This window comes from Cucurbita moschata, unplaced genomic scaffold (assembly GCF_002738365.1).
Source record: "Cucurbita moschata cultivar Rifu unplaced genomic scaffold, Cmos_1.0 Cmo_Scf00043, whole genome shotgun sequence".
Lineage (NCBI taxonomy): Eukaryota > Viridiplantae > Streptophyta > Magnoliopsida > Cucurbitales > Cucurbitaceae > Cucurbita > Cucurbita moschata.
In genome coordinates, this window is record NW_019268559.1 from 1,962,584 (window position 1) to 1,987,898 (window position 25,315).

The window sequence follows — 25,315 nt, forward strand, 5'->3', positions numbered from 1 at the left end:
TTTTTTTTTTTTTTTTTTTTTTTTGCTTTACAAAATAAAAAATGTTCATCATCGTGTTTTAAGTTCGAAATTTGAAAAATTTAAAGTTTTAGCGCTACAAATTGGTGAATCGTCACATAGTTGATAAGGCATAAAATTTACGATATTAAACTATAGAATGACGAGTTTTTAGTGCATACAAAATATTTATTTAATTATTATAGAATGAAATATAATCGATCATACGGTGTTGCCCAATTTTGATATTATTCAGTAAACGATTAAGTTGATTATTATCGAAGACTTGGAATAACCACTGTTGTCTCCATCTCGAGTTGAGAGATTTCTTATTTCTTCAAAATTCGAGTATTGAGATATTAAACACATGAAACACTCGCACTCTTTATTAATATCCGTCATAAAAAAAATTATAAAACACTTTATAGAATATTATAAAATTTATTTTTAAAATACCTAAATTCTTTTTTTAAAATATATTTTTATATTTAAGTTTTTTTATTAGAATATTAGCTGTAGTCCACAATCAGCAATCTGGGTCGAAAGTTGGGCCGTTAGAGCTGAGTTCCAATCCAATAGAAGAGCCCGCTCAGATGGTAAGCTTTTCGTATCTTTTTTTCCCGCGACCATTTTAGGCGGTTGAATACGTTTGCTGCTAGGGCAAGAAACTGATCGGAATTCGTTTCTCAGAGATCATCATCAGATTTGGAAGAGGAGGGCTAAATTTTCATCAATGGGAGGTTAGTGCAGTTATTTTTGTTCATGTTTGAAGAAATTTCAGGTATGGCATGGATAACTTTGATTAATAATTGATTCAGGGGCTCAATCCGAAAGGGAGGAGAAAGTGTCTCTGGAGCTAACCGAAGAAACGCTTCAGAGTATGGAAGTCGGCATGACATTCAGAGACTATGTACCTCCTTTCAATTCTCAAGTTTATAATTGAATTTTATGAACGATTATGATAAAGATTTCTGACGGATATATGATGAGCGTTTGAACGTTCTGTACTTAGAAAATGGATTAGCCAATGGTTCTCCGACATTTCTTCACCTCTCTGTCTTGTTTTTTTTTTTTTTGGTGTTTCGGTCATATTGTAGCTTAGTGTTGTAGTTTTTGATTTTGATGTCATTCCCCCCACCTCCCCCCAATTATTACTCTCAGAATGGTAGAATCAGTTCAATGGACTTTCATAGGACTTCAAGCTATCTGGTGACTGCAAGTGATGATGAATCCATCCGACTTTATGATGTTGGCAGTGCAACGTATGTGCCTCTTTAATCACCTCAGTTCAGATTGTTTTCAACAACTCTTCGTGTTTCCTCCATCTCATTGTTTTGGGGTTTTTGTGGTTCCAGATGTTTGAAAACAATTAACAGCAAAAAGTATGGGGTTGATCTGGTTTGCTTCACTTCTCATCCTACAACAGTGATTTATTCTTCAAAAAATGGGTGGGATGGTAATGTTAAATTCTGGAACATATCTGCTTTCATATGCAAATTCACTCAACTATTTTATGTTAATTATAAATTTTATTTCCTTAGAATCTCTGCGGCTTCTCTCCTTGAACGACAATAAGTATCTGCGGTACTTTAAAGGCCACCACGACAGGTTTATTACTTGTTTCTTCTATTTCTTTGTGTGTTTGTTTTCATTGTGACCATGGCTCTGTATTTTTTATCTTCTTCTAATTGAATCATTTACGAACAAGAAGAGCAACTTTTTGGTTTCCCTTTCTAGAGTTGTATCACTCAGCTTATGTGCTCGCAAAGAATGCTTTATATCCGGCTCTCTTGATCAAACGGTTTTGCTTTGGGATCAAAGGGCAGAGAAATGCCAGGTAATGTAATAGACATTAGAAGCTCAGTGTTAGCTCTCATCTCTCCCCTCCCTTCTCCACTCCAATGGGAATAGAACATTCATCAACTTAATTTGAGCATGCCCGTTTGTTAGGGTCTTTTGCGTGTACAAGGAAAGCCAACTACTGCTTACGACGAACAAGGTGTAGTTTTTGCTATTGCCTATGGAGGTTACATAAGGATGTTTGATTCTCGCAAATATGAGAAGGTTTGGAAAGACCGATATTTACACGTATATATAGTTAACTTTAAGGCCTATTCTTCTTTTGTAAGTGTTTTCCTGGATTTTCTGATATGGTGAAATTTTTCTAAGTTATAGGGTCCTTTTGATATATTTTCTGTTGGGGAAGACGTATCTGACACAAATGTTGTAAAGTTCAGCAATGATGGGAGACTCATGTTGTTGACAACTTCTGATGGGCATATTCATGTTCTTGATTCTTTTCGAGGAACACTAGTGAGTTTTTTTATTTTTTTATTTTTTATTTTATTTTTATTTAATCTTTCTCATGTTTAGGTGGTTAACATTATTACTTGTATGCTCAAATTGTCTCATATGTGCTATTACTTGCATTGTTTATGTAGTTATCCACGTACAATGTAAAACCCATTTCAAGCAATTCAATGTTGGAGGCATCTTTTAGCCCGGAGGGAATGTTTGTGATATCAGGTAAGCATGTGTCTTGCTTGTGTTTGTCGGATCGAAATTCAAAGCTATATCCTGCTGTAATATAAACTTCTTGTAGCTCACACTCATTCAATCTTTTAAAGATAGCTTGTAGATGTTTTCATGTATATTTTGATGTTCTCGTGTGAATATACTCACCTATATTCTATAGTACTTGAAATGTAAAGCCCCCAATTGTCAAAACATATGCTAGGAGGGGCAATAAGGGAAATACATTGATTAAGTCTTAATGTAGCCGTTTTGTACAGGTAGCCTTGTGTTTGCCTTTTTATCTTTCAGTTGCTTTCTTTTGGGGGTTCATCTGGTTTTTAGCTATTGAGAGCGCTTTTGTAAGGAGAATGACCCTCTCAAAAGGGTGGCTAAGTACTGCAATTTGCCCTTCTGGCAATTTTGTGAAGTAAATTACTAAGTTGTGGGGAGATGCCTCACAAATTGTTACTAGAGCAAGTTTCAAGGTGGGGAAGACATGAGGTATGGTGCAACTACAACTCGAAGAAAGCTGTGATAACAATGTGAAGGAGATAGGGAGACTGAGGAAAGCATTGGAAACTGATGGACCAACATACATAAAGTCAAAAGGTGATTGCCCTTTTGGTTACAAAAGTATCATAGAATTGAGGAGGCGAGCTAGAATGCTCGCTAGAGGGAGCCTCTTCCTAGAAAAATAAGAACTCCAAGGGAGACTAGAGCGAAAAACGGTGCAATAAGGGACCCAAAAGTCTTAACCAATGATTAGAGCCAATTTTAAAAACTCGAAATGCATGTTTTTTCAAGAATAGATCTAGACATATGGTTGTTCCAAGCATAAAGGCAAGTCAAAATTTATCGCCTAACAGAATCAGAGTAACTAATAGTTGTTGTGGTGAGCTTTAAATCGAGTTTGTCAATAAGTGCTTGGAGACATATCTACGTTGTTTTTGCCATGAAAAAACCCAAATAATGGGTGAATTGGTTGGCATGGGTAGAATTCTAGTACAATATGACCTTCCACGCCTCCATTAACACCACATTTTTTCAAGCCGTCTATGGCAGATCACCTCCTCCCGTGATGTTTTTTGGGTCTAAAATACCCAACAATGTTACCTTGGATCAACAGTTGACTAAGAGAGATGTGGCCCTTACGAGGCTGAAACCATCTGGTTATGGCCCAAGATTGAATGAAAAAAATTGCAAGTCAATGAAGGACCAAAATAAAATTTGTCGAGGGAGATTGGGTCTATTTGAAGCTTAGGTTGTACGGACAATAGTTGATGGTATGACGCCTTATTGAGAGACTATCCCCTAAGTATTTTGGTCTCTATTGAGTCATTAGCCGGACTGGCAAAGGGTCTACAAGCTCGAGCTACCCCTACAAGCCACAATTCATCAAGTATTTTGCATATCTCGACTCAAAAAGGTCGTGGAGGAGACACATCTGGTCCAACCGAGGATCCTATACTGTTGGACAAGTTTGAATGGGTGCTAGAACCTCAAGATGTACTCGTCTGCTGGTTGAATGGAAGAACCTACCAATGCATGAATCATTATGGGAGTTGTCGGACGACTAGCATGAGATTTCCCGAACTACACCTTGAGGACATGGTGTTCAAGACCCCACAGGGAGGAGGGGTTCTAAGGGAAATACATCAAATATGTCTTGTAGCCATTTTTATCCATTTTGTACAGTTAGCCTTGTGTTGGCCTTTTTATGTTTTAGTTGTTCTCTTTTGGGGGTTTATCAGATTTTTCGCTGTTGAGAACGTCCTTGTAGCCCTCTTGAAAGGCTGGCCAAGTAATGTAATCCGCCCTTGTTGCACTTTTGTGAAGTATATTACTAAACTGTGTGGCGATATCTCACATGAAGTCTCATCCATCTTCAATTTAGTGATTATATATCAAAGTACAAGGCCAATAGTGACTTATTCATATTGGAGGAAGGGGAGGGGCATAAAAACGAATTCAATGAAGAGTTTAGTACTGTTTTCACTTTTGCACTCTTAACCTTTTTGGTGTTTGCGCATGTGACAGGTTCGGGAGATGGCAGTGTCTATGCATGGAGTGTAAGGAGTGGAAAAGAGGTATTGAAAGTTCCCAACTTTATTCCTTTTTTTTTTCCACATTCAACTTTTCCTTTCATAATTTCCCACCAATCAGTTGTTACATTATTGTGGTCCAAAACATCATATCGCGACTTCATAGAACAAGTAAATGACAGAGGATTCTAATTGCCGTAACTCAGATCAGAATCTTGTTATGCGTCGCTATTCTATCTTTGCCTAAGATAAACAGTTTGAATGTTTTAGTTTTGGTATGAATTATAATTGGATATCAAATGCAAGTTCATTACCATGACCGCTGAATGTATCAATTGTCATTAAATTGAGGATTAGATATCTTTTAACTGCATGCTTGAGAATTCGATTCTTGACAGGCCCTTCGCTTTATTACTTCTGTGTTTATGTCCCACCCAGGTTGCAAGCTGGATGAGTTCTGAAATGGAACCTCCCGTCATAAAGTGGGCTCCGGGAAGTCTAATGTTTGCGACTGGATCTTCTGAACTGTCATTTTGGATACCTGATTTGTCTAAACTGGGAGCATACGTAGACAGAAAGTAGAAATCTTGTGATTTGCATCATCTTCGTTAAACGCCAGTGAAACGACCTCTCTAACATCAGTCATGGGGGACATGGCAACCTGTAGATAGCATCCTCTTTTTCAAATATTGTCTCAGAGAGGATGTACAATAGAAAAGGAGCAGGAACTCTGCATTGTATCTTTGGTTATCACCAAAACAAGGTTTCCATAATCATTATTGGTGCTTAACTAGCCGCCCGATATCAACGCTTGAACTTTTAACTAGCTTACTCTGATAGAAAGTATCTAAAAGATGTAAATCATGAAAGGAAGACTGTTCTTAAGCTGATACGTGATTATAGAACCAATATGTTCACAATCCCATTATTGATTTGAAGCATCCGAAGTTTTGTTTTTGTTTTTGGGTGAGTATACACAGGTCAAAGGCTCTACAAGCATGATTGTACGTATGTATCTTTCTTGCCTTCTCCCTTGTAACATACTGTATTGTCTATATTGCACTTGGTGAGGTTAAAAATGGCAACATAGTTGTTTTTTGTTCTGTATGTTATATAATTCATACCTAACCAAAATTTCCATTTCTTTTCTGAAATGTGTTGGAGTAACAGGTAGAAGAAAAGGGGGGTTGTTGCAGAAAGAGCATGGAGGAATATAGTGCAGAAGAAGTGTCAGTTGTGATGAAAATAAGAGAGCCAAAATGGAAGGGAGATTTGATCTTTTGAAAAGCTCTAAATTGCAAATGAAAAGAAGAAAAAAGGGCATGCGTGAGTGCATGTCATTTGCCCCATGTTACTGGTAAAGGACATTACGTACTGGAAGCCTCAAAAAGCTTTGAAGATCTTCTTCGATCCACAACTAAATTTTTAGTGTACCTATGAGCCATGAATAGAAGAGAAGCTCTCTTCACTTTTTCTTCACTCCCCCTCCCCTCCCCTCCCCTCTCTCTCATGTGGACTCTCTCACCTCCCTAAAGCTCATTAGAGTCATTCGGAAGCCATAAAGTATGACAATTTGTCAAACCAAACAGAGAAACGCATCCCCGCCCAATATCTTTTTGATTGGGACCTTATCTCAATGCCTCATTTTACAAGCATCCTGGGATGGAGACCCCGACCCCACTTTTAAATTCACAATAAAAAGTTTGCTTTTAGTTTCATTTGATCATTTCCATTATTGAAGAGTATTGCACTTTCATAAAAGGAGAGCAATTTCTTTTTGATAATTTATTCACCGTATGGCCTGAATGTCTATCTATTAGAGTCGCACAACGATTGGTTTTCAGCTGTGTACGTCGTTGGCAGATAAGAAAGGTCAAGATCCGAACTTGACGTCCATACATTACTCTCTCTTCGTTCAAGGTATGACACATTTGACCCTAATGTTGCATTCACGCTCTCGCCCTCGACCAAGAAATTTAGAAAATAAAGAAAATAAAGTAGGTTGGGAAAATGGTGTTAGAAAAGGTGAAGAAAAAAGAAAAAGAAAATGTGAAATAATAAAGTGCAATTTACGAAGAAAAGTGGTTCAAACTTCAAAATATATACTGTCTATGAAAACGGCTGCATAGACATTCTCCATCTCTCATCATTTCATTCTATTCACTTACACTGCTACACTATACTATACTATACCATACCATACATTACTCTCTCCTCCACTTATTCAATTTCAAATCATTGCAAAATCTTTTCTACATACTGTACCATTACCATTACCCCAACCCCATGATTCTCCTCCCCTTCCTCCCACAAAACCCTAATTTTTTTAAATTTAAAAAATAAATCCATTATTTATTTTTAAAAAACTAACTAATTTATTGAATATAAATTAAATATTATATTTAATGGTACTTCAAACTTTTAATTTTGTTTCTAATAAGTTCGTGAATCTTTAAGAAATAATGATTATGTTAAGTATCTATTAGACATCAAATTAAAATAATTTAATGACCCATTAGGTTCATAAAGATTAAAATATTATTGAAAAAAATTACAATTTTTTTTTTGTTAGAATTAATATTTAAAAATAAAACTATAGAAGTAAAATGGATCATTTTCTAAAATAAGGGCTTTATCTTTACTACATTAAAAAGTGGATGTTGGAGACTCAGTCTTGAACCATTTTACTCAACTCCTTAATTGATCATTTTATACTTATTGGTCATTTATACAATTTTACTTCATTTATTCCATTATTTATTTTAAAATTAAAATAATATTTGTGTTATAAAACTAAAATAAATCAATAAAAAGATTTTTTTTAATTATAAAATACCCTCAATCAAATATAAAATATTTTTGGTGTTTATTTTTCAAAATGACTAATATTTTAAAAAAGTTTTTTTTTTTTGGTAATTTTAAAAAGGCACGGGATATAATTATGTCGATTTTTATGGCTTAAGTTAAAATATTTATCTTAAAAAACACGAGGGAAACAGGGCTTCCACGGTCGGGATCATATAATAAGAGACAAAGATATTCTTAATTTCAGTTTTTCAGTACCTAATTAATTAGAAATTAAGCAAACCCATTTCCTCAGCTGGGATTAATTAACATCATAATTTAAGATTACTTTATGGGTTTCATCAGATTGCGTCATCCGGTGAGATGGCAGCGTAAGAGTTGAGGCTGAGCTCCAGCGAAGTCCTCGAACCGGTGGCGCCGTCGTCGGAACGGCCGTACCAAGTGGTAGTATAGTAGCCGTCCGAATATTTCGGCTTCATGCTGCAGAAGCCGCCGAGACTCCGGTCATCATGGATGGGAAAAAGGGGGAGAGTTTCGATCTCTTGCTCCTCGTCCTCCATGGATTCTTCAACATATTTAGTCTTTTCAAATACAGTCGCCGCCGCGGATGCCGGTGAAGAATATGGATCAACGCCGATCCATGACCCCATGTGGTGGCTCCGACGAGACCCCACCATGCTGCTACTTCCTCCCGATGATATCGAACACTCCTAAACATACACATAGAGAAAAAAAAAAAAATCAATTTTTAGAGAGTTTGAAGAGGTGGGTATTGCCGATCGTATCAATTTTAGGAATCACGACTCTCCACGGAACAAAATTTCAATTTTTAGAGGGTTTGAAGAGGTGGGTATTGCCGATCACATCAATTTTAGGATTCCCGACTCTCCACATAAAAAATTTCAATTTTTAGAGGGTTCGAAAAGAAGGGTATTATCGGATCATATGAATATTTTAGGATTCCCCACTTTCCACGTAACAAAATTTCAATTTTTAGAGGATTCCAAGAGAAGGGTATTATCGAATCATATGAATTTTAGCGGGTTACGTAGATGTTAAAAATTACGAATAATATTGTCAACTTTGAGTATAGGCTCTCGTGGTTTTACTTTGAGCTTAAGCTTACTGATTAGTAATGTAAATGAGTGTAAAGAGCTTACTCTAAAACTGTTCTCGAAAGTGGTAGACCCATATCCGTAATTTCCCATATGGCCGACAGCCACCATAACCGAAGAAGATGGAGCTGCAGAAGAACCAACACAAAAACAAGACAAAAAAAAAACATAAGATCTTCATACGAACAAAACAAAACGAAGAACAAGAAGAAGAATCAAGACCCAAAAAAGGGTATACTTGGTGGGTATTTGGTGTGGAACAAAGGAGAGGAAGAGGAATCTTCAGGCTTCGAAGAAATTAAGGAAGATTGCAGCTGTTGTTGTTGTTGTTGTTTAGGAACAGGAATTTGTTGTTGTTGATGATGATGATGAAGATGATCAGAGGCAGAAGAAGTGAACCTTTTCTTCTGTCTTTCACGAGCCTTATGGTTCTGAAACCAATAAAAAACGTTCTTGCCTTCAATTTTACCGTACTGTCTAAGGCGAGCAGAGATCCTCTGGATTTGATCGGCGCTTGGGGACCGAACTCCATTGTTGTAATAAAGCTCCTTCAAGATTCTAATTTGGTCGGTTGTGGGCGTCCACCGAGTGCTGCTTTGCCGGCACACAAACCCCCCTTTGCCGTTGCTTCCTTCTTCGCTTCCCTGAGCAGCTGCCTTTTGATGATCCATTGATGATATCAAATTCAAAAACCCTCATAATAAAACCCCAAAAGGAACAGTTTTTATAATGAAAGAGTGGCACATGGAGTGAAATCACACACCAAATCTGTGAGAGAAGGACTGAAGATGACACAGAGAGAGATGATCATAAAAAGGGAAGGGACAAAAGAGGGCTTAGAAAGAGTGGGAATCAGTTTCTTTTTTTCTTTTTTTTTTTTTCTTTTTTTTTTTAATTTTGTTAAATTTTTTAAATATATATATATATATATTTACGAGAGGGGTTTTGAATGAATGAATGAATATTTATTTATTGATTGATTTATTTATTTATTTATTCATCAATCCCTTCCATTCTATTCTATTCTATTCTATCTTTTCACCGCAGTGATATTTCTGTAGATATCAAAGATTTTCATGAGTAAAACTGTAAAAACATCTTCTGTTCATCTTCTTCTTGTTGTTGTTCAGATGAGAGGGTTGGGGCCTGGGGGAGGAGGGGGGGTCTTACAGTTGTAGGGTTTCTATTTTATGGTTCTGTGAGGCTACAAAGAGAGGTCGTGTAATGTTAAGGGTTATTGTACTTACAAACTTAGGGAGGCTATACCCTCCAGGCTCCAACCTTCCCTTCTTGTATGGGAAAGGAGAAGATACTCTGTTGCATAAAGTACACCCATTGAACCTCCGTCACAGTGAGCCTTATTTCTTTATTTTTCTTTTTTATTTTCATTTTTTTATTAAAAAAATTGCAACCCTTCTCTTGTATTTACAATATGAGAAAAACCCAGATTTTATTTTTCAAAAATAATAATAAAAATTGAATCTTTATGAAGGGAAAACCCATAAATTTTTAATTATTTGAATCTTTATTATTTTCACCCAATTTTTTTTAATTTTTTGGTAAAAAAAATAGTAACCCTTCTCTTGTATTTACAATATGAGAAAAACCCAGATTTTATTTTTTAAAAAATAATAATAATAATTGAATCTTTACGAAGGGTTAGTAAAGTAACATTCATATCTATTTGAATCTTTAGGGTTTTATAAACCCTAAATGGGTTATTAGAACTGATTATTTATATTTGGAAAAAAAACCCCATTGTTATTGTTTAAGGTAAAAAAACGATCCTTTTTTTTAATTTTGATTAAATTCGAGGGGTTGGTTGCAATTTTTTGTTCTAATTAAGGTTTGAAGAACAAGCTTTGTCCAAACCCTTTTCTGCTCATTACAGGTTTGTTGGGTTTGTCTTAAAACTTCTCTTATCAGTAAATAAAATTAAAAAATAAAAAAAAACAAAATAAATTACTGTCCCTTACTGATTAATCAACTGAAACCCAGTTTTGATTGATGCCTTGGAACTTGATTTAGGGTTTTTGCCACAGAAACCCCAAATCTACTTCTTTAATTTTTTTTTTTAAGATAATTAATTATTTATTTATTTTAATTTAAAATAAATAAATTGATTAAATTCAAAAGCTGTAAAAAAATATATTTAAATGTACGATATTGAAGTCTAGTTCAATATTAGGGGACGGCAGATTATTTTGTATAAATTATTTAAAGCATTTTATATTTCCTAACTTTATTATTTATGACAACGATATAAATCTTTTATGATTCCAAAAATGATATTTAATATCATTTACCGACTACTCTACAAATAGATAAAATAATAATAATTAATTAATTAATCCATATTACCCTTAATAAATAATAAATAAACCCTAAATTTAATTATTTATACATTCATGTTACAAATTAATTATGGTTTATCAAATATGAAATCTAAGAGAACAACAATTTCTATGAGAAAAATATAGCCGTTATTGGTTAATCTGCCATATTTAATTATTCTAATTTCACAATTAAAAAATTAAGACTAATTTTAAATTATTAAAAATAAATTTGAGAGAATTTGAAATAAGGCGAGATTATTTTAAGACATAATAAAAAAAATATATAATAAATTCAATTAAAAATTGAATGTGTTAATTTATACTAATTAAGAGTGAGTACGTATTGTCACCGTAGACTAAGACTAACACAAGTCCTTTAAGCAGTAAAACATTTTTAACCATGAAGTTCATATGATTAAGTTTCTGAAAAAGAAGGTATACCTCGATGATATATGTAACGACTTTAATTTTTTTTAAACCTTTCTTAGTTATCCTATTCCTAGGATCACTCTGATCTCGGTTCATTCACGTACCCCTTATTTACTCGGGTGTCACATGCTCACTAGTCTTCACCTTGGTTCATTCCCAAATTACGTTTTATTAGGAGAGTGTTAAGGATATTTAGTAATAAATTATAGTTTACCATATATATTATATTTGATATTTTATTATAAGGCAAATATCTAACATTTGCCTTATTACCATAGTTATCTTTCCATTTATTGTTATTTCCATTTACTACTATTTTCATATCCTTGTAATTTATTTGATTATAAATAAGATAACTTTCACACCATTTAGGTGTGGTGGATTCACCAAACATTCACAGAGAGGTATTGGTTTGGTATCATTTGCAACAGTCAGTGACTCCAACTCCTGAAAAATAGATCATTATATTTTCCTGTTCTAACTTCTGTAGGTATAGGTACGAAGATTCGTGAGAATTCTTATCCATATTTTACCATTTGTTCGGAATTGTCGGGTTCGTAATTTGTAAACCCTAGAGTTGAGATAAATCCAAACTTATGAGAGAGAGAGAGAGAATGATAAGTTGTTGTGGAAGAAAAGAAAGGAAAGATAGAGAAGATAAGACGGACATATATTTTGTGTTGTAGAATCTGTTGGATCCCTTTTTGTTTAGTCACTTCTTCTTCTTCCATTTGTTTTCATTCACCATACACATTTATGCCAAACCCATAATCATTTTTAAATGTCCTTTCATTTCATTTCATTTCATTTTTATTTTATTAATTATTTATTTATTTTAATTCTCTCTCTCCTCTTTCTCTCTCTCTCTTATTTAATGCATATATTCCCCAACCTATCAATTCCAACCCAATGATTTAAGTGTGGAATTAGGGTTTATTTTCCCAACTCCCAAGAAGATGTTTTTATGATCTTTGTTACACAGTCCCCCCCTGTCCCACATGTACCTCTAATTAGGGTTTTTCTGCCCCATATCATTTTTTTTATTTATTTTTAAATCATGTTTATTAAAAACTAGTTAATTATATGTAATTTAATTAGTTCGAGTTATGTTTTGATATAATTGGGTCACAAGAACTAGAAGTATAAATATTAAATTAATGAATATAGAAATCTCCGAGTTTTTCGTTCACTTTCCAATCTTAAATGAAAGCTTTTTCATTGTAAAGCGAACCTTCACCATTAGTGAAGAAGTGTAACCTTCCGTGTTCGAGATATAGAGTATTGGCCACACTGAGGGATAGACCGTGTAGTGAACGGAAGGTACGAGCATAATCAATATGTTCAAATGGACCATGGACTAAATGGCTATTGCTCGAAAGGGCTATGGTTAGAATTATTTGCTGAAGTTGTGAGATTTAAAAGTGCATCAATAAAGGAGTGTTCCACCTTAGAGGGAAGCACGTGCATAAGTCTTGATGGACAAAGTGGAAGCTAGAATGTCAGCTTAAGTAACGCTTTTTCTATAGGACTCGTCCACAAAGTATGTAATTAATGGATAATAGGCGAATATTCACGTATTACTCTCTTATTGATCTTGAAGAACGAAAGAGACTAGATTTGCTGGAAGATGGGTATCGATTCAAGGACGCAAGGTGTTCCATCTTTTCAGAGTAAGAAAGGGTAGATAACGTTTATCAAGTCACCTCTCGAGTACTCGAGATTGAAGTAATGTATGCTCAAGAGGTGATGAATTGTAAAATTATATATAAAAAGAACATGTGCATGTTTTTTAGTACAATAAAAATGATCTACAAAACAATGAAGGGTTGTTGTTTTTTTGTTTATGGGTAAACGTGAAAACACAGAGCTTCTCCTTGAATTCATCCTGTTAACTGTCTCATTCCTTTCTCCAATTCCAACTCTCTCAGAGTCTCTCTCTTAGTCTCTCTCTCTCTCTCTCTCTCTCTCACCTTTTAAAGATTACATAATTTGTTTGATTTTGACATAACCATCATGAGATATGCCTTTCCTTATCATGGGGTTTACCCTAAAAACAACACAAAGATCAAATTTTGATTCTTTTTTCCCCTTAAAAAAAAAAAAAAAAAAAAAAGTAGCTGTTTCTTGCTCCATTCGCCAAAGGAAGAGAGAGAAAACCCTGAGCAGCTTACCTCATGGGGGGAGGGAGTCCCTTTGGTTGTGGGGCAGTAGTCCTAGCCTTTTGGTACACTCACCCCTTTTCTTCCGGGTAATAATCATCAATCTCTTTTCTCTCTTCTTTTCTCACCCATATCACTCAACATACACTTCCAAGGATAGAGACTTGTAACCACATAAACAAAACCCTACCCACAATTACTCACTACTTGTAGAAACCAACCAAAGCACGTAGTATGTGCGTGCGAGATGATGGTTCAGGAATGATATGAATTATCAACTTTTGAGTATAGCTCAACGTGCATTATATAGTTCCGTTGGGTTTTCGGTAGGTTAATCCGAATATTCATATCAACCCAAGAAGATCATATCTAGAACTTTGGTGGTTTCATTTTGTTGCAGAGGTCTGAGTTTTTTACTGATAAAGAAGAGTCCAGTGGCTTTGTGAGGAAACAGGCCCATTTTAAACTTCCATGCAGAGTAGCTTTTTTCGACGTTGATTTATGGTCCCATCTGAAATATTGTACAATTCAGGAAGTAGCTTTTAATGCAAATTTACCTGAAGGAACCAAATCTCACTCCTGTAAGTTCAACGATTCATGTTCATGTTCATGACACACAGTTGGAGAAGATTCAAAAATTGCCTCAAATTTGACTTTATATAAGATAAAACAACAGAAATATACTCGGCAATCTTAATCAGCCTGTCACCCGGAGCATAGAATCAATGAATCAATATGAACACAAAATAAGTCGTTTGAATATCCCGACTAACAATCCCTCGTCTTCTTCAAGGCAGCTTTGAAATGTTTGATCTGCAGCATTGTTACATTTGACAATTTTGCTCCCACGGTTGTGCTCGAGATCGATCCATCGGGTGTTTCAAAGTGCAGAAACTTGAACTTCACATCATTTTAGTAACGACTACGACAAGTATGACAGCATCTAAACGTGTTAATATATTCTTGGTACACAAACAAATAAAATCTCGTATGCCAACATGATACAGACTTGCACTCAATCACCTTGTAGCGCTTCATAAATTACTCTTAACACCCAACTTCTGATGCCAAATAAAAAAATGATGAAACAGGACTGTTAAATGATGCTACCTTCAGCTGTCTTCTAGATTTACTCTGCTCCTCCTATCCGACGACGTATGCCGAGCCCTACCTGGATTCCGTGGCTCAAATAGAGTGTTGCTTCTGTTTCCAGATCCCCTGGTTCTCATATGACCACCACCGCGCCTAAATGGCTGCCTCCTTATTTCCCTTTCTGATGATACAGGAGAAGTTGGTACATCATTTTTACTTGCTTCGTAGGGCAATGGTTGGATTCCCTGCAAATCCGGTTCTGGAGCATACTCAATTGGCCTTTTGGGCTCATCTATTCTCCTAAATGTAATTGATATCCTAGAAGGATCAGAAAAGAAGCGAGTAAGGTTGGATAACATCATGCGAGTAAAGGTCTTGGCTTAATGGAACTCTGTGTACAAGGGACCTCCTGAATTATACCTCTTTGTAGGGACTGCAGGTACACAATGTCTAGCAACATCGGCACTATTTCCATTCAACACAAGAACAGACCTGGGAGAAAATGAAAAACAGTAAGATTCGAATCAAATGCAATTGACAACCTCCGGAGATGGAGATGGGGATTGGGGTTTACGTACCCGACAGGCAGGGGGATTGCAATCGGCCCAGAAAATTGACCAGGACCTACGATAGAAAGGTTTGTTCCAAAAACAATATTGCATTCACTGAGGAATGACACGGTGCAAAACGGTCGAACAAAATCATGGTTGTCAATATGGGGAGGTATACAGTCCCCTTCGTCGTAGATGTTCACAATGCAACTATCAGGAACACATGTTGGAGGAATCACATGCCATCTCACCAACCTTCTAATGATCACCTTAAAGAGAGAAGGAATTGAATCCACAATTTCACTTTGAAGAATTCCAGGAGGGTTGCCATTTTTATCCTGTCGTCATAATTTTTATTAGAATGATTTACCCTTTTTTAAACATGATGCTCTAATTAGGGATACCTAACCGAGCATCCCAATTGGTCGAACGTCAAAAATGTAAACTTAAATGCAGTTCAAAAGAACCACACCGACTTAGCAATAAGATAAGACTCACAGCTGCATAATTGTAACAGCACCCAAACTGCAGAGTTACTCGTCCCTTTCCCTTCATCCATTTTTTGGGAGCGGAAAATGTTCGTTCTGCAGAAAAAAGAAAAAAAAAAAAACGATTCAGGTGTTGCATTCGAGTCACTATCATGTTTGTACAGAAAAGAAATTCAAAGAAGTAGAAACCAAGTATGGGGACAATGGAGAAACATTAGCATGTGTTCTCGCTATATCTGAAAATTGATTCCACACCCATACAGAGATTAAATTTTTCAATGTGCACCATGAACTATGAAGCCTCTAAATTTGATAACCAATCAGCAAATGAAGGCAGAGAAAATGCGACATGAACACAAATGAAGGCAGATAAACTGTGCTCAAATTTTCTTGGTGACTTGGTTTCAAGACAATATGCACCATGAACTATGAAATCTGTGCGTTTGATATCCAATCAACTAAAGAAGACAGAGAAAATGCCTGTGCTCAAATTTCCTTGGTGACATGGTTGAAGAATTATTCTAATTCCACTTAACAAATATAAAAGCTGCTACTGGTTAGCTTCCTCAAAATTCTCAGTTGTTTCCCCTAATCTGTTTGTAAAGGAATATGCCGAGAAATTTGTTATATTAGTAGCAAAAGGATTCAGCATACTTAAGAAGGATAATAACCGAGATGCATGAACTCAAGGTCTAACGAACAGATTTCAAGATATAAATCCAAGAGAGCTACTACCCTACAAAATCACCCCGGTAGGCTATAAATATGCAAGGTAATAAGGGAATATCACGTTAGTGAAAAGAGAGAGCAAAAGGGAAAGCAGTGATGTGAGATCCCACGTTGGTTGGAAAGGAGAACAAAACATTCATTTATAAGGGCGTGGAAACCTCTTCCTAGTAGACGTGTTTTAAAACCTTGAGGTGAAGGCCTTCAAGGGAAAGTCCAAAGAATATAATATTTGTTAGTGATGGGCTTGAGTTATTACAAATGGTATTAAAACAAGACACCAAACAGTGTGCTAGCGAGAACACTGGCCCCCAAGGGGGGTGGATTGTGAGATCCCACATTGGTTGGAAAGGGGAACGAAGCATTCCTTTATAAGGGTGTGTAAACTTCTTCCTAGTAGATGTGTTTTAAAACCTTGAGAGGAAGCCCTTGAAGGAAAAGCCCAAAAAGGATAATATCTACTAATGGTGCGCTTGGGTTATTACAAGTGAGTCAGGAAGAAAGCAGTCAATAAATAGGTAGATTAGGAAGAGAGTGACCCTCTCATATTATCTGGTTTGCTTATGTAGAATTCGCACTCAGAAACTTTCTAAGAATAGATTTTGGCCTTTTCTGTTCTGCTACTATCAACTACCAGATCAAATACAACTATTCTTATAGCCTAGGCTCCGAATGCTAATGCTACTCTCTAATTAACCACACCACAGACTAACTCCATTCAATACAAAACATTTTACGAGATTATACGAGATTACACGAGCATCAATAGTAGAGCCACATTAACCAGATTATCCAAGGAATATAAGGCTTGCGTCCTGAGGTGAGGTTTAAATTTTAGCCTCAAAGAGTCATAAACATATAGCAGGATAGCAGGTTAGGTAAGCCAATCACTCAGAATAAAGAAAAACAATATGCAGAGGGGAATGATACCTCTTAATTCTCCCTTCATGCCCATCTCCTGTAGTGCATAAACATGATCAACTATTCTCTTCTGTTCTGCAGCGCTAAAAATGCCTGTATGAAGCTCAAGTCCTTCAAGAATGTTTACAAATTTTCCTTTAAACCTCTCCAAACAAATAAAATCTTTCTTTCGTCCAACACTCATGAACCTGATGTACTCTCTTTGCTCTCTAGATAGCTTAGGCTTCTCAATAACCTTCGATATTGTTAATTTCCCTGCGTTCGCATTGACTAATCTTTTTTCTGTTTCGCATTCATCTTCCTCTTCTTCTAGTTCATCCTCCTGAGTCATGTCGGCCCACGACAATCGAGGCCCTGATGTCTTGGTGGAATTTAATTTAGAGGATGGCTCACTAGAAGAAGTTTCAGGTAATCCATCAGCTTCATTCCCTTCATTTATGCCATCCTGCCAACTCCCTAATGAATTTGTTTCCGCTTCATCTTTCCAACTTCCAAGAGAATTTGCATCACAAGCATCAACCTCATTCCCATTACTCTCACTCATGTCTTTCTCTCTTGGGGGAGGTGCAGAACTCGAGTCCTCGTTGGGACGGACAGCTACAATATGATCAAATTCAGCAATTACATCAGACAATCCTAATGATTTAACAGAGAAATCATCCAAATTATCCGAACCATAGGAACAGATAATGTAATCTACAGTAGACGCCTCACTCTTTTTAGCAACATAACAAATCAGGAAGTCCCAATGCAGTAATGCTTAAAGAAGTACGCAAGAACAGTAACAAACTACACACGTACACTCAATTATTCTAAAGAATCTAGAAATTTAGATGGAATAATTCCTCAAGAACAAATAGAAAGCAACAACAGAATACCTGGATCAAGGGCGCGGATTCGATCCGAGAGCAATTGCGTGCAGTCTTGACAGAGATCTCTGGAAAGAAAGGGAAGCCAAGTGGTGAGAAACTCAGAAGCGATCCGTAGCTCTGAGGGCTTGTAATTTTGAAGAAAGGGGTCTTCCAATTTGAGGTGCTGATGACTAATCGCCATCTGCAAGTGTCAATTGTGAGCGAGGGAAATGGTGGCTGTGAAGGTGTTGTTCAAGAAGCAAGAAATCTGTCAGAGCAGGACCGGAGAACTCGAGCGGAAGCGATGGGTCTGAAAATCAAAATTTTGGGAAACTTCGTTTGTGGACCGCAGAATTTAGAGCGAAATTGCGAATGATTTCGTAATTGGACATCGGTAGATGAAGATTTTTGAAGAGATGTACAAAAAACTGGATCAGATTCTCGGTCGGATCCGGTTTTAGATTCGGATTCCTTTCTTAATACGGTTCCTCCAAATTTTGGCCAATCCAAATATTCATACATACATACATATATCATTCTTTTTAATTTGAGATAAGAATATAGATATTTTAAAATTCAGAAAAAAAAAGATAAATAATCATTATTTTTCAATATGTATTTGGTAAAAAAATTAAGATTAATAAAGATTTAGTTGAATAGATATTTTTACCGATAACAATGTATAATTATTTCAATATCTATCAATTTTGAATATAGTTAATCGGTGAAGAACAAGAACGTGATGATATACCATTTTAAATATCATCATTTAACCATTTTTATATCTATGGTTTCGTTTGTTAATAATCCATCGATATGTTTTTACCATTGTCTATTGACGATAATTTAAACGTGTTTAATATAATATTTTTATGCCTTTTAGAATTGGGAATATGATTTTAGACATAGAATTGTTGAGTGGTAATTTAGTAGCGATAGAGTTGTTTGTTAGGTTTAGAAAATAACAATTTAAAACATCTTTTAAAATTTTCAATAATACTCTTAAATTTTAATTTTTTTTTTTGGAATCGGATCATACTTTGTTTAAAGATACCTTTAAACTTTAGAAGGTTTCATTGAAACTTCGGAAAGTTTCATTAATACCCTTCAAATTTAAAAAAAAAAAAAAAACAAAAAAAAAACCTTATCATTAGTGTTATGTTTAAAAAATAACCATTAAATTTTAAAATTAATCATAACACCCTCTACGTTTTATAAAAAAATACTTACCGTTAACCATCTATTCACTTTTCTAGATTATCTCCAAATTTTTTAACGTTAAAAAGTTTAAAGGCGTTTTGAATATTTTTTAAAAAATTTAACGGTGTTTTCTCTCTATCTTAGTCGAGGAAACACCAAGATTAAGGAGTCGAACTATTTTGATTCATTTTTAAAATTGGGAGCCATTGTTTTGTCTCTATCTTACTAGAAAGGTAGAAAAGGACTGAAAATATGTATCTTTATATATCTATATATAATGATTCAACTCTAAAATTCTCAACTGTTCAACAAAAATAGTAATGTCATTCACAGCCAAACTTCCTTCCCTAAGTAATGAAGAACTCATAATCAATCAATATATTGGAGACTAGGAGAGCCAATTAAAACAACCAAAAACTTGAGGTTATTGCCGCTAAATGAAAAATTGTTTCTCGAGGGAATGAAAGAAACTTACAGCACGAGAACAACCACCTCCCGAAGTCTGTCTAAATGTGCTTATATGGCACTCAGTGGCAGTGAAAGTGAATCTCTTGGAGTCTTGCACCTGTTGCAAAAAAGGCATTACAATACTGGATGTGCACTGCAATGGAAGCTACCAAACTCATGTAAGAAGTATAACCGTCTAAGCCCACTGCTAGCAGACATTGTCCTTTTTAGACCTATCCCTTATAGGCTTCCCCTCAAGGTTTTAAAATACGTCTGCTAGGGAGAGGTTTTCACACCCCTTTCAATATTGTCCTTTTTGGACTATCCCTTATGGGCTTCCCCTCAAGGTTTTAAAACACGTCGGCTAGTGAAAAGTTTCCACACCCTTATAAAGAAAGTTTCGTTCCCCTCTCTAACCGATGTGGGGATCTCACAAGAAGTCTACTAAATTAGGAACCATAAGAACATAGAACACTCGAGCACTCTCCTGACAGGATTAATAATAAGACCCAAAAAATAAATATCTATGCGTAATATAATAATCCGAATGCGTAATACAGACACATTCAACGTGAATGTTTAGAAAAAAAAACTATGTTAAATGTGAAGGAGAAAAACCAAGTTAAGATGATAACCTGTTACATTGTAAGCGAGACGCATAATTATGATTATTGCAATTCGTGCACATCCAATCTCCGTTGCGCCACTGTTTCGCTCTGTGGATTCAATAATGCCAGGATTGGTCAATGTCAAACATTATGAATTTGAATTAATGACATCACAAGTCTTAGTTGCAGTTTGGCTAAGAAGAACAGGGTTTTACTGGAATTTATGACATAACTTCGAAGGTCAGAGAAAATGAAATAGAGCTAGCTAATGCAAATACATATTATATTATACCCTTTCCCAAGGAGCGTTGGTGCAGTTGCTTGTTGGGGGAACTGCATTGGCATTTCCAAATTTGGAGCTATACCAGAACTTTCGTGGGGATAAGAATTATATAATAGTCCCACATTTGGGTCACTACTGGAACCAACCATCTGCTCAAACCCTGGGAAAGACTGTTGTTGCTCATTTGTCTGATGCCAAGAAAAGAAGAACAGGCCACTGATCAGTTTCACCAAATTTTAACAGCAAATATTTCCTTAATATCAAATGTTTATCATTGTTTCTAATCCAAAAATAGTAATAATAAAATTCTCATTTAATATCAAATATGGACCTGTCCAATGTTTAATCTCTTGTTATCCCATTGATGAACGAGTTCTTCGGATGCTAAGCGTTTCATTCCAAGTGCTGCATAATACAACAAAAAGAAAAAAAGACAAAGAAAGAAAGTGAGTAGAATCCCCCAAGGGGTGCTCAACTTCATGAAGAAATTTCTAATTCTAATCAACTCTATTTCCATTGACTTCTTTATCTCAGCTGTAACACCTTTTACCTCCAGAACAAAAGCACAGCCACACGTAGGGCCAACTAAGTTTCTCCATTCTACTAAAATTTCCATCTTTCAAACATTATGACTCCAAATCTAGATACAAATCAATTCATTCAACGCGGCAACAAAGAAGATAAATAGACTAAAAAAACAACAGAAAGATTTTTGTGCGCAGGACACCACCGGTTCAAAACTTCTGTCAAACATTACTACAAATCCAAAATATGAATCTATTCATTAAACGTAACAAAAACATGAGATAGATTGGATAAACGAAACAATAGAAACATTTTTATGTGCAGGACACCACAGGTCCATAACTCCTTACATGCAGAAACTATAAAAGAGCTGTATAATTTTGTCTCCTAACGTTAAAAAAGAAGTCCTAGTGCGAGCATTTGAAACCTAGAGAGACAAAGGTGGATGTACCTTGTGGTGAAGCATTGCATTTTTTGCACTGCAAGTAAGACAACGTTTAGTTAGACAAGCAAACAACAGGTGGAGACAAAAAAGGGAAACTAAAAGCATCGCTAGGAAAAGAAAGAAAACGACTCGATACGGGAAGGTGAAAGTCCCACCTGTGCACGAGAAGAGTAATTATGGAAGCCACAGTTGCATATCCAATCACCGTTTCGCCAACCCTTCGGAACTGAAAGGATCTGATTAGGGGAACTCATATACGAGATTGCAGAATTATTTCCACCCAAAGGAAATGCTGGAGATGCATGAATTTCATACTTATCAGCACCTCCCAGGGACCAATTGGAGCTCAGAGGATGTAGTTGCTGTAAAGGGCCATTTCTTAATCCAAGATTCATCTTTGTATCCAATCCACCTTGGGTCCTGGCAAAATAGTGTGAATAAGTTGGAAAAGAAGCTCCATGGATTGCAATTGCTGGCATTGCTGCTATCTCCTTTGGTTGGCCACACTTTTTGCACTTCTCTCTTGATGCATAATTGTTGTTAGTGCAACCTATTGCACCAGAGCCAGAAAAACCCAACCCACAAGCAAGCCAGGTATACGCACACCAAGCAGTCCATCCACACCAAATACACATACAAAAAACACAAACGACTCATGACTCAAACCTAATTTTTCATTTTCCTAAAAGTAGGAGTTCGCTGGAATTGAAACATCAATGAAGAGGGAAGACAGAAAAACAATCCTCAGAGAAAATCTTTAACTAGTGATAAAGATGCAATGGAGATTCCTCCGATTTGCTAAAAACAGAAAACTGTTCGTACATAGATGCATATCCCTGATTCTCGTGAAATTTTCCTGGTAAGGTAACTGAATATGTTCTTGAAGAAGTTTAATGGAGCTAAATTGAAAATTTTCAAGAACTATCAGCTCATTTCATTTAGCCCGAAAACTAGAATTTCAAAGCACGAGACCTCGTCAGATTAAGAGTAATAAAACTAACTCCAAAACTTTCCTCCTGTAAAATTTTAAAAGAGAAAGAAACAGTAACATCAACCCAAATTCCGTCACCAAGGTGTGTCAGAAAGAACTGAATGAATAGTGCTGCACTAAAATTCTAATTGAACGTTGAGTTCCAAGTTCAGCGAGCAAATCCAACAAAACGAAATAGATAATATAACATAAATTGCATGTTGCAAGGAAGAACAGCAACTAAAGTTATTATAGGAAGCTAACCCGTGCAGATCCAGTCGCCGATGCGAGGAAGCCATTTGGAGTCTGGAGGGGTTTTATTGTCGACGAGAAGGCGAGGTTGTTTGCATCTGTTACAGAACGATCGGAAAGCATAGTTCCTGTTCTTGCATCCACTACACTCCCAATCGCCTTCTTTTCCTTCGCCCATTACTGCTACTTGTGACGCTGCTTTTCTTTCTATCCCCTCCTTCACTCCATCCATTGCTCGATATATTTAGCTCAACTGATGGTCAAACAACAACCAGTGTGCTCGAAAAGGAGATGGGTAGGCGAAATTTCCGCCTCCAGCACGCGCCAGGGGCGTTTCCTTCTTCTTCTTCTCTGGATGGGCTGGCTTGGCACCGTTTTTGTGGCGGCCTTCGTGGGCTCCAACTTCGATGTCCTTTACGGCTCCAGTAAGCCCTCGGTCTAAGCTTTTGAAGGTTTTTTATAATTTTATTTTAACCGTACTTAACGGTATGAAACCTCTTCGTAACATACATGTTTAAAAATATATTAGAAGTTTGATGACAATACATAATAAGACAAAACTAAAAATATATGTTCATAGTGGGCTTAAGCTCGGGTGGTTACAGTTGATATCAAAGCCAGACATTGAGCAGTGTGTCCCATGAAGACATTGAACTCTAAGGGGGTGTTAGTGGGCTTAGGCTCGGGTGGTTACAGTTGATATCAAAGCCAGACACTGAGCAGTGTGCCCCTTGAAGACATTGAACTCTAAAGGGGTGTTAGTGGGCTTAGGCTCGAGTGATTACAGTTGATATCAAACCCAGACACTGAGCAGTGTGCCCCTCGAAGACATTGAACTCTAAGGGGGTGTTAGTGGGCTTAGGCTCGGGTGGTTACGGTTGATATCAAAGCCAGACACTGAGCAGTGTGCCCCTTGAACACATTGAACTCTAAGGGGGTGTATTATGAGATCTCATGTCGAAGTATTCTTTAAGGGTGTGGAAACCTCTCTGTATCCACCCTGTCTCAAATTTAGTAAATACCTGGGCTCTATTCTTGTACGAAAATGAACCTAAATTGCCACAAAAAAAACCAGATGGTTAGGATTGGAATTTAGAATATTGTTGACTTTTATAGCTTAGTGATGAGCAGCACACGAGCTTAAATTAAAATTTGTATGGTCCAACCATTGATCACGATAATTATAATCCACCGTGCTTCTATTTCCTCCAAGAATTTAAATGTTTTTTTAAATTGTTCAAGTAATTTTTATTCTGAGAAAGCAAAAATACCGATAACTGCCCGCCACGAAATATCAGATTTGATGGTAGAAGAACCTTCTTGAATCCTAAGCCCAAATCGGTTTGGTTTCGCGCGCGTTTGTGTTCGCACGGAATTACAAATTTGTAATCCGTAGTCTGAAGGTCAACACTCACAGAGATCGAGTTAAATGACTGCTAGAAAACAAGCTGAAACGCCAGCCGACGAAGGCGGATCTGGTACGAAGTCACCGCGCATCAAAATCTCGAAATCCTCCGAAGGAGGCGATGCCAAGGTCCTCATACTTCTTTATTTTCATTATCGATTTGTTGGTTGTCTTTGGAAGCAGCAGCTATTTTCGATGCTTCTCTGTATTATCCTTAGTTTTACAGATTTTGCATATCCGTAGTTTAAGGAGACATCATAGATAACGAAGTCTTTGAGTTTTGTCAGGGGACGAGTTTTTAAAATTGTTGATCTTTGAAAAATCTGTTCAACATTGCACTAGCCCCAATTTTGTGTCAAGGCATTTTCTACTGTTGTAGAGCGCTAGCAAGAAGCTTAAAGACATGGAAATTTGTGTCCCAATAGTCTGTGGAACCATCGCATTTTACCTTGGTAGGAAGGCGGGTAAGTCTCCAACCTTCAGGGGCTGTTTCATTTACTCTCCTTCATTTCAGGCATTTGGCCAACTAAATTTATCCATTGTATTTATTCTCTTTAGGTCCCAGTCACATAAATGGACAGTCTATGTGCGTGGTGCTACTAGTGAGGATCTTGTGGTGGTGATAAAGAGAGTAGTGTTTCAGTTGCATCCTAGCTTTAGAAACCCAACAAGAGCGGTCGAATCGCCGCCCTTTGAGTTATCAGAATGTGGTTGGGGAGAATTTGAGATTGCCATCACCCTTTTTTTCCACACCGATGTGTGTGAGCAACAATTAGATTCGTAGGTTATTGTTATTATTTTCTTGTGGCATTGATAGTGGTTTTATCTATATGGGAAATCCTATTTGTAACACTCTTTTAAATTATTATAGGTTTCACCATGTCACGACCCCAAATTAAGCCGTGACTAACATTGTATGACATGTAATGCATAAACGAGAAATTCAAGGAAATCATTTGTTTCAAAAGAAAAACATATCTTTATTAGAAGGACATAAGTGCCTAGGTAAAAGAAAAACAAGGAAAGGAACATGTGAGACAAAGTGTACTATTTAGTAAACTAGACTGACGCCCCGGGACACGCTTCCTCTGTGACAACCCACATCGATCGACGCGCCCTCTCTTGACTCGACGCCTCACGTACCTGAAAAAAAA

At 36.3% G+C, this 25,315-nt stretch overlaps 5 protein-coding genes across 6 annotated transcripts; 2 read left to right on the forward strand and 3 right to left on the reverse strand.

Annotated features, from left to right (window-relative positions):
* Positions 1-574: 574 nt before the first annotated feature.
* LOC111433621 (protein ANTHESIS POMOTING FACTOR 1) lies at positions 575-5,615 on the forward strand. Of its 2 annotated transcripts, XM_023070720.1 has the most exons (12): positions 575-593; positions 688-737; positions 816-907; positions 1,159-1,259; positions 1,353-1,453; positions 1,539-1,605; positions 1,735-1,834; positions 1,948-2,061; positions 2,173-2,310; positions 2,439-2,523; positions 4,549-4,598; positions 4,992-5,615. In XM_023070720.1, exons 2-12 carry the CDS (start codon positions 731-733, stop codon positions 5,133-5,135), a joined length of 999 nt encoding a protein of 332 aa, XP_022926488.1. In that variant the 5' UTR covers positions 575-593; positions 688-730; the 3' UTR covers positions 5,136-5,615. The 2 variants fall into 2 exon arrangements, with proteins under 2 accessions (XP_022926488.1, XP_022926489.1); XM_023070721.1 differs by lacking the exons at positions 575-593; positions 688-737 and having other exon boundaries at positions 816-875.
* Positions 5,616-7,578: 1,963 nt separating this feature from the next.
* Positions 7,579-9,147, reverse strand: LOC111433860 (protein WUSCHEL-like). The gene is made up of 3 exons (XM_023071109.1): positions 8,712-9,147; positions 8,519-8,601; positions 7,579-8,068 (listed from the first exon to the last, which is right to left on the reverse strand). The coding sequence occupies exons 1-3, from the start codon at positions 9,142-9,144 to the stop codon at positions 7,700-7,702; spliced, it is 885 nt and encodes a 294-aa protein (XP_022926877.1). The 5' UTR covers positions 9,145-9,147; the 3' UTR covers positions 7,579-7,699.
* Positions 9,148-13,954: 4,807 nt separating this feature from the next.
* On the reverse strand, positions 13,955-18,468 carry LOC111433825. Its single transcript, XM_023071060.1, has 6 exons — positions 18,054-18,468; positions 17,185-17,772; positions 15,539-15,624; positions 15,068-15,378; positions 14,910-14,981; positions 13,955-14,807 (listed from the first exon to the last, which is right to left on the reverse strand). The coding sequence occupies exons 1-6, from the start codon at positions 18,226-18,228 to the stop codon at positions 14,510-14,512; spliced, it is 1,530 nt and encodes a 509-aa protein (XP_022926828.1). The 5' UTR covers positions 18,229-18,468; the 3' UTR covers positions 13,955-14,509.
* A 1,003-nt stretch (positions 18,469-19,471) lies between these two features.
* Positions 19,472-23,170, reverse strand: LOC111433894 (uncharacterized RNA-binding protein C17H9.04c). Its single transcript, XM_023071154.1, has 7 exons — positions 22,769-23,170; positions 21,690-22,084; positions 21,541-21,568; positions 20,896-20,969; positions 20,574-20,752; positions 20,309-20,389; positions 19,472-19,791 (listed from the first exon to the last, which is right to left on the reverse strand). Exons 1-7 carry the CDS (start codon positions 22,986-22,988, stop codon positions 19,743-19,745), a joined length of 1,026 nt encoding a protein of 341 aa, XP_022926922.1. The 5' UTR covers positions 22,989-23,170; the 3' UTR covers positions 19,472-19,742.
* Positions 23,171-23,967: 797 nt separating this feature from the next.
* On the forward strand, positions 23,968-25,167 carry LOC111433818 (transcription initiation factor TFIID subunit 14b-like). Its single transcript, XM_023071046.1, has 4 exons — positions 23,968-24,290; positions 24,541-24,629; positions 24,720-24,941; positions 25,033-25,167. The coding sequence occupies exons 1-4, from the start codon at positions 24,186-24,188 to the stop codon at positions 25,058-25,060; spliced, it is 444 nt and encodes a 147-aa protein (XP_022926814.1). The 5' UTR covers positions 23,968-24,185; the 3' UTR covers positions 25,061-25,167.
* Positions 25,168-25,315: the final 148 nt, after the last annotated feature.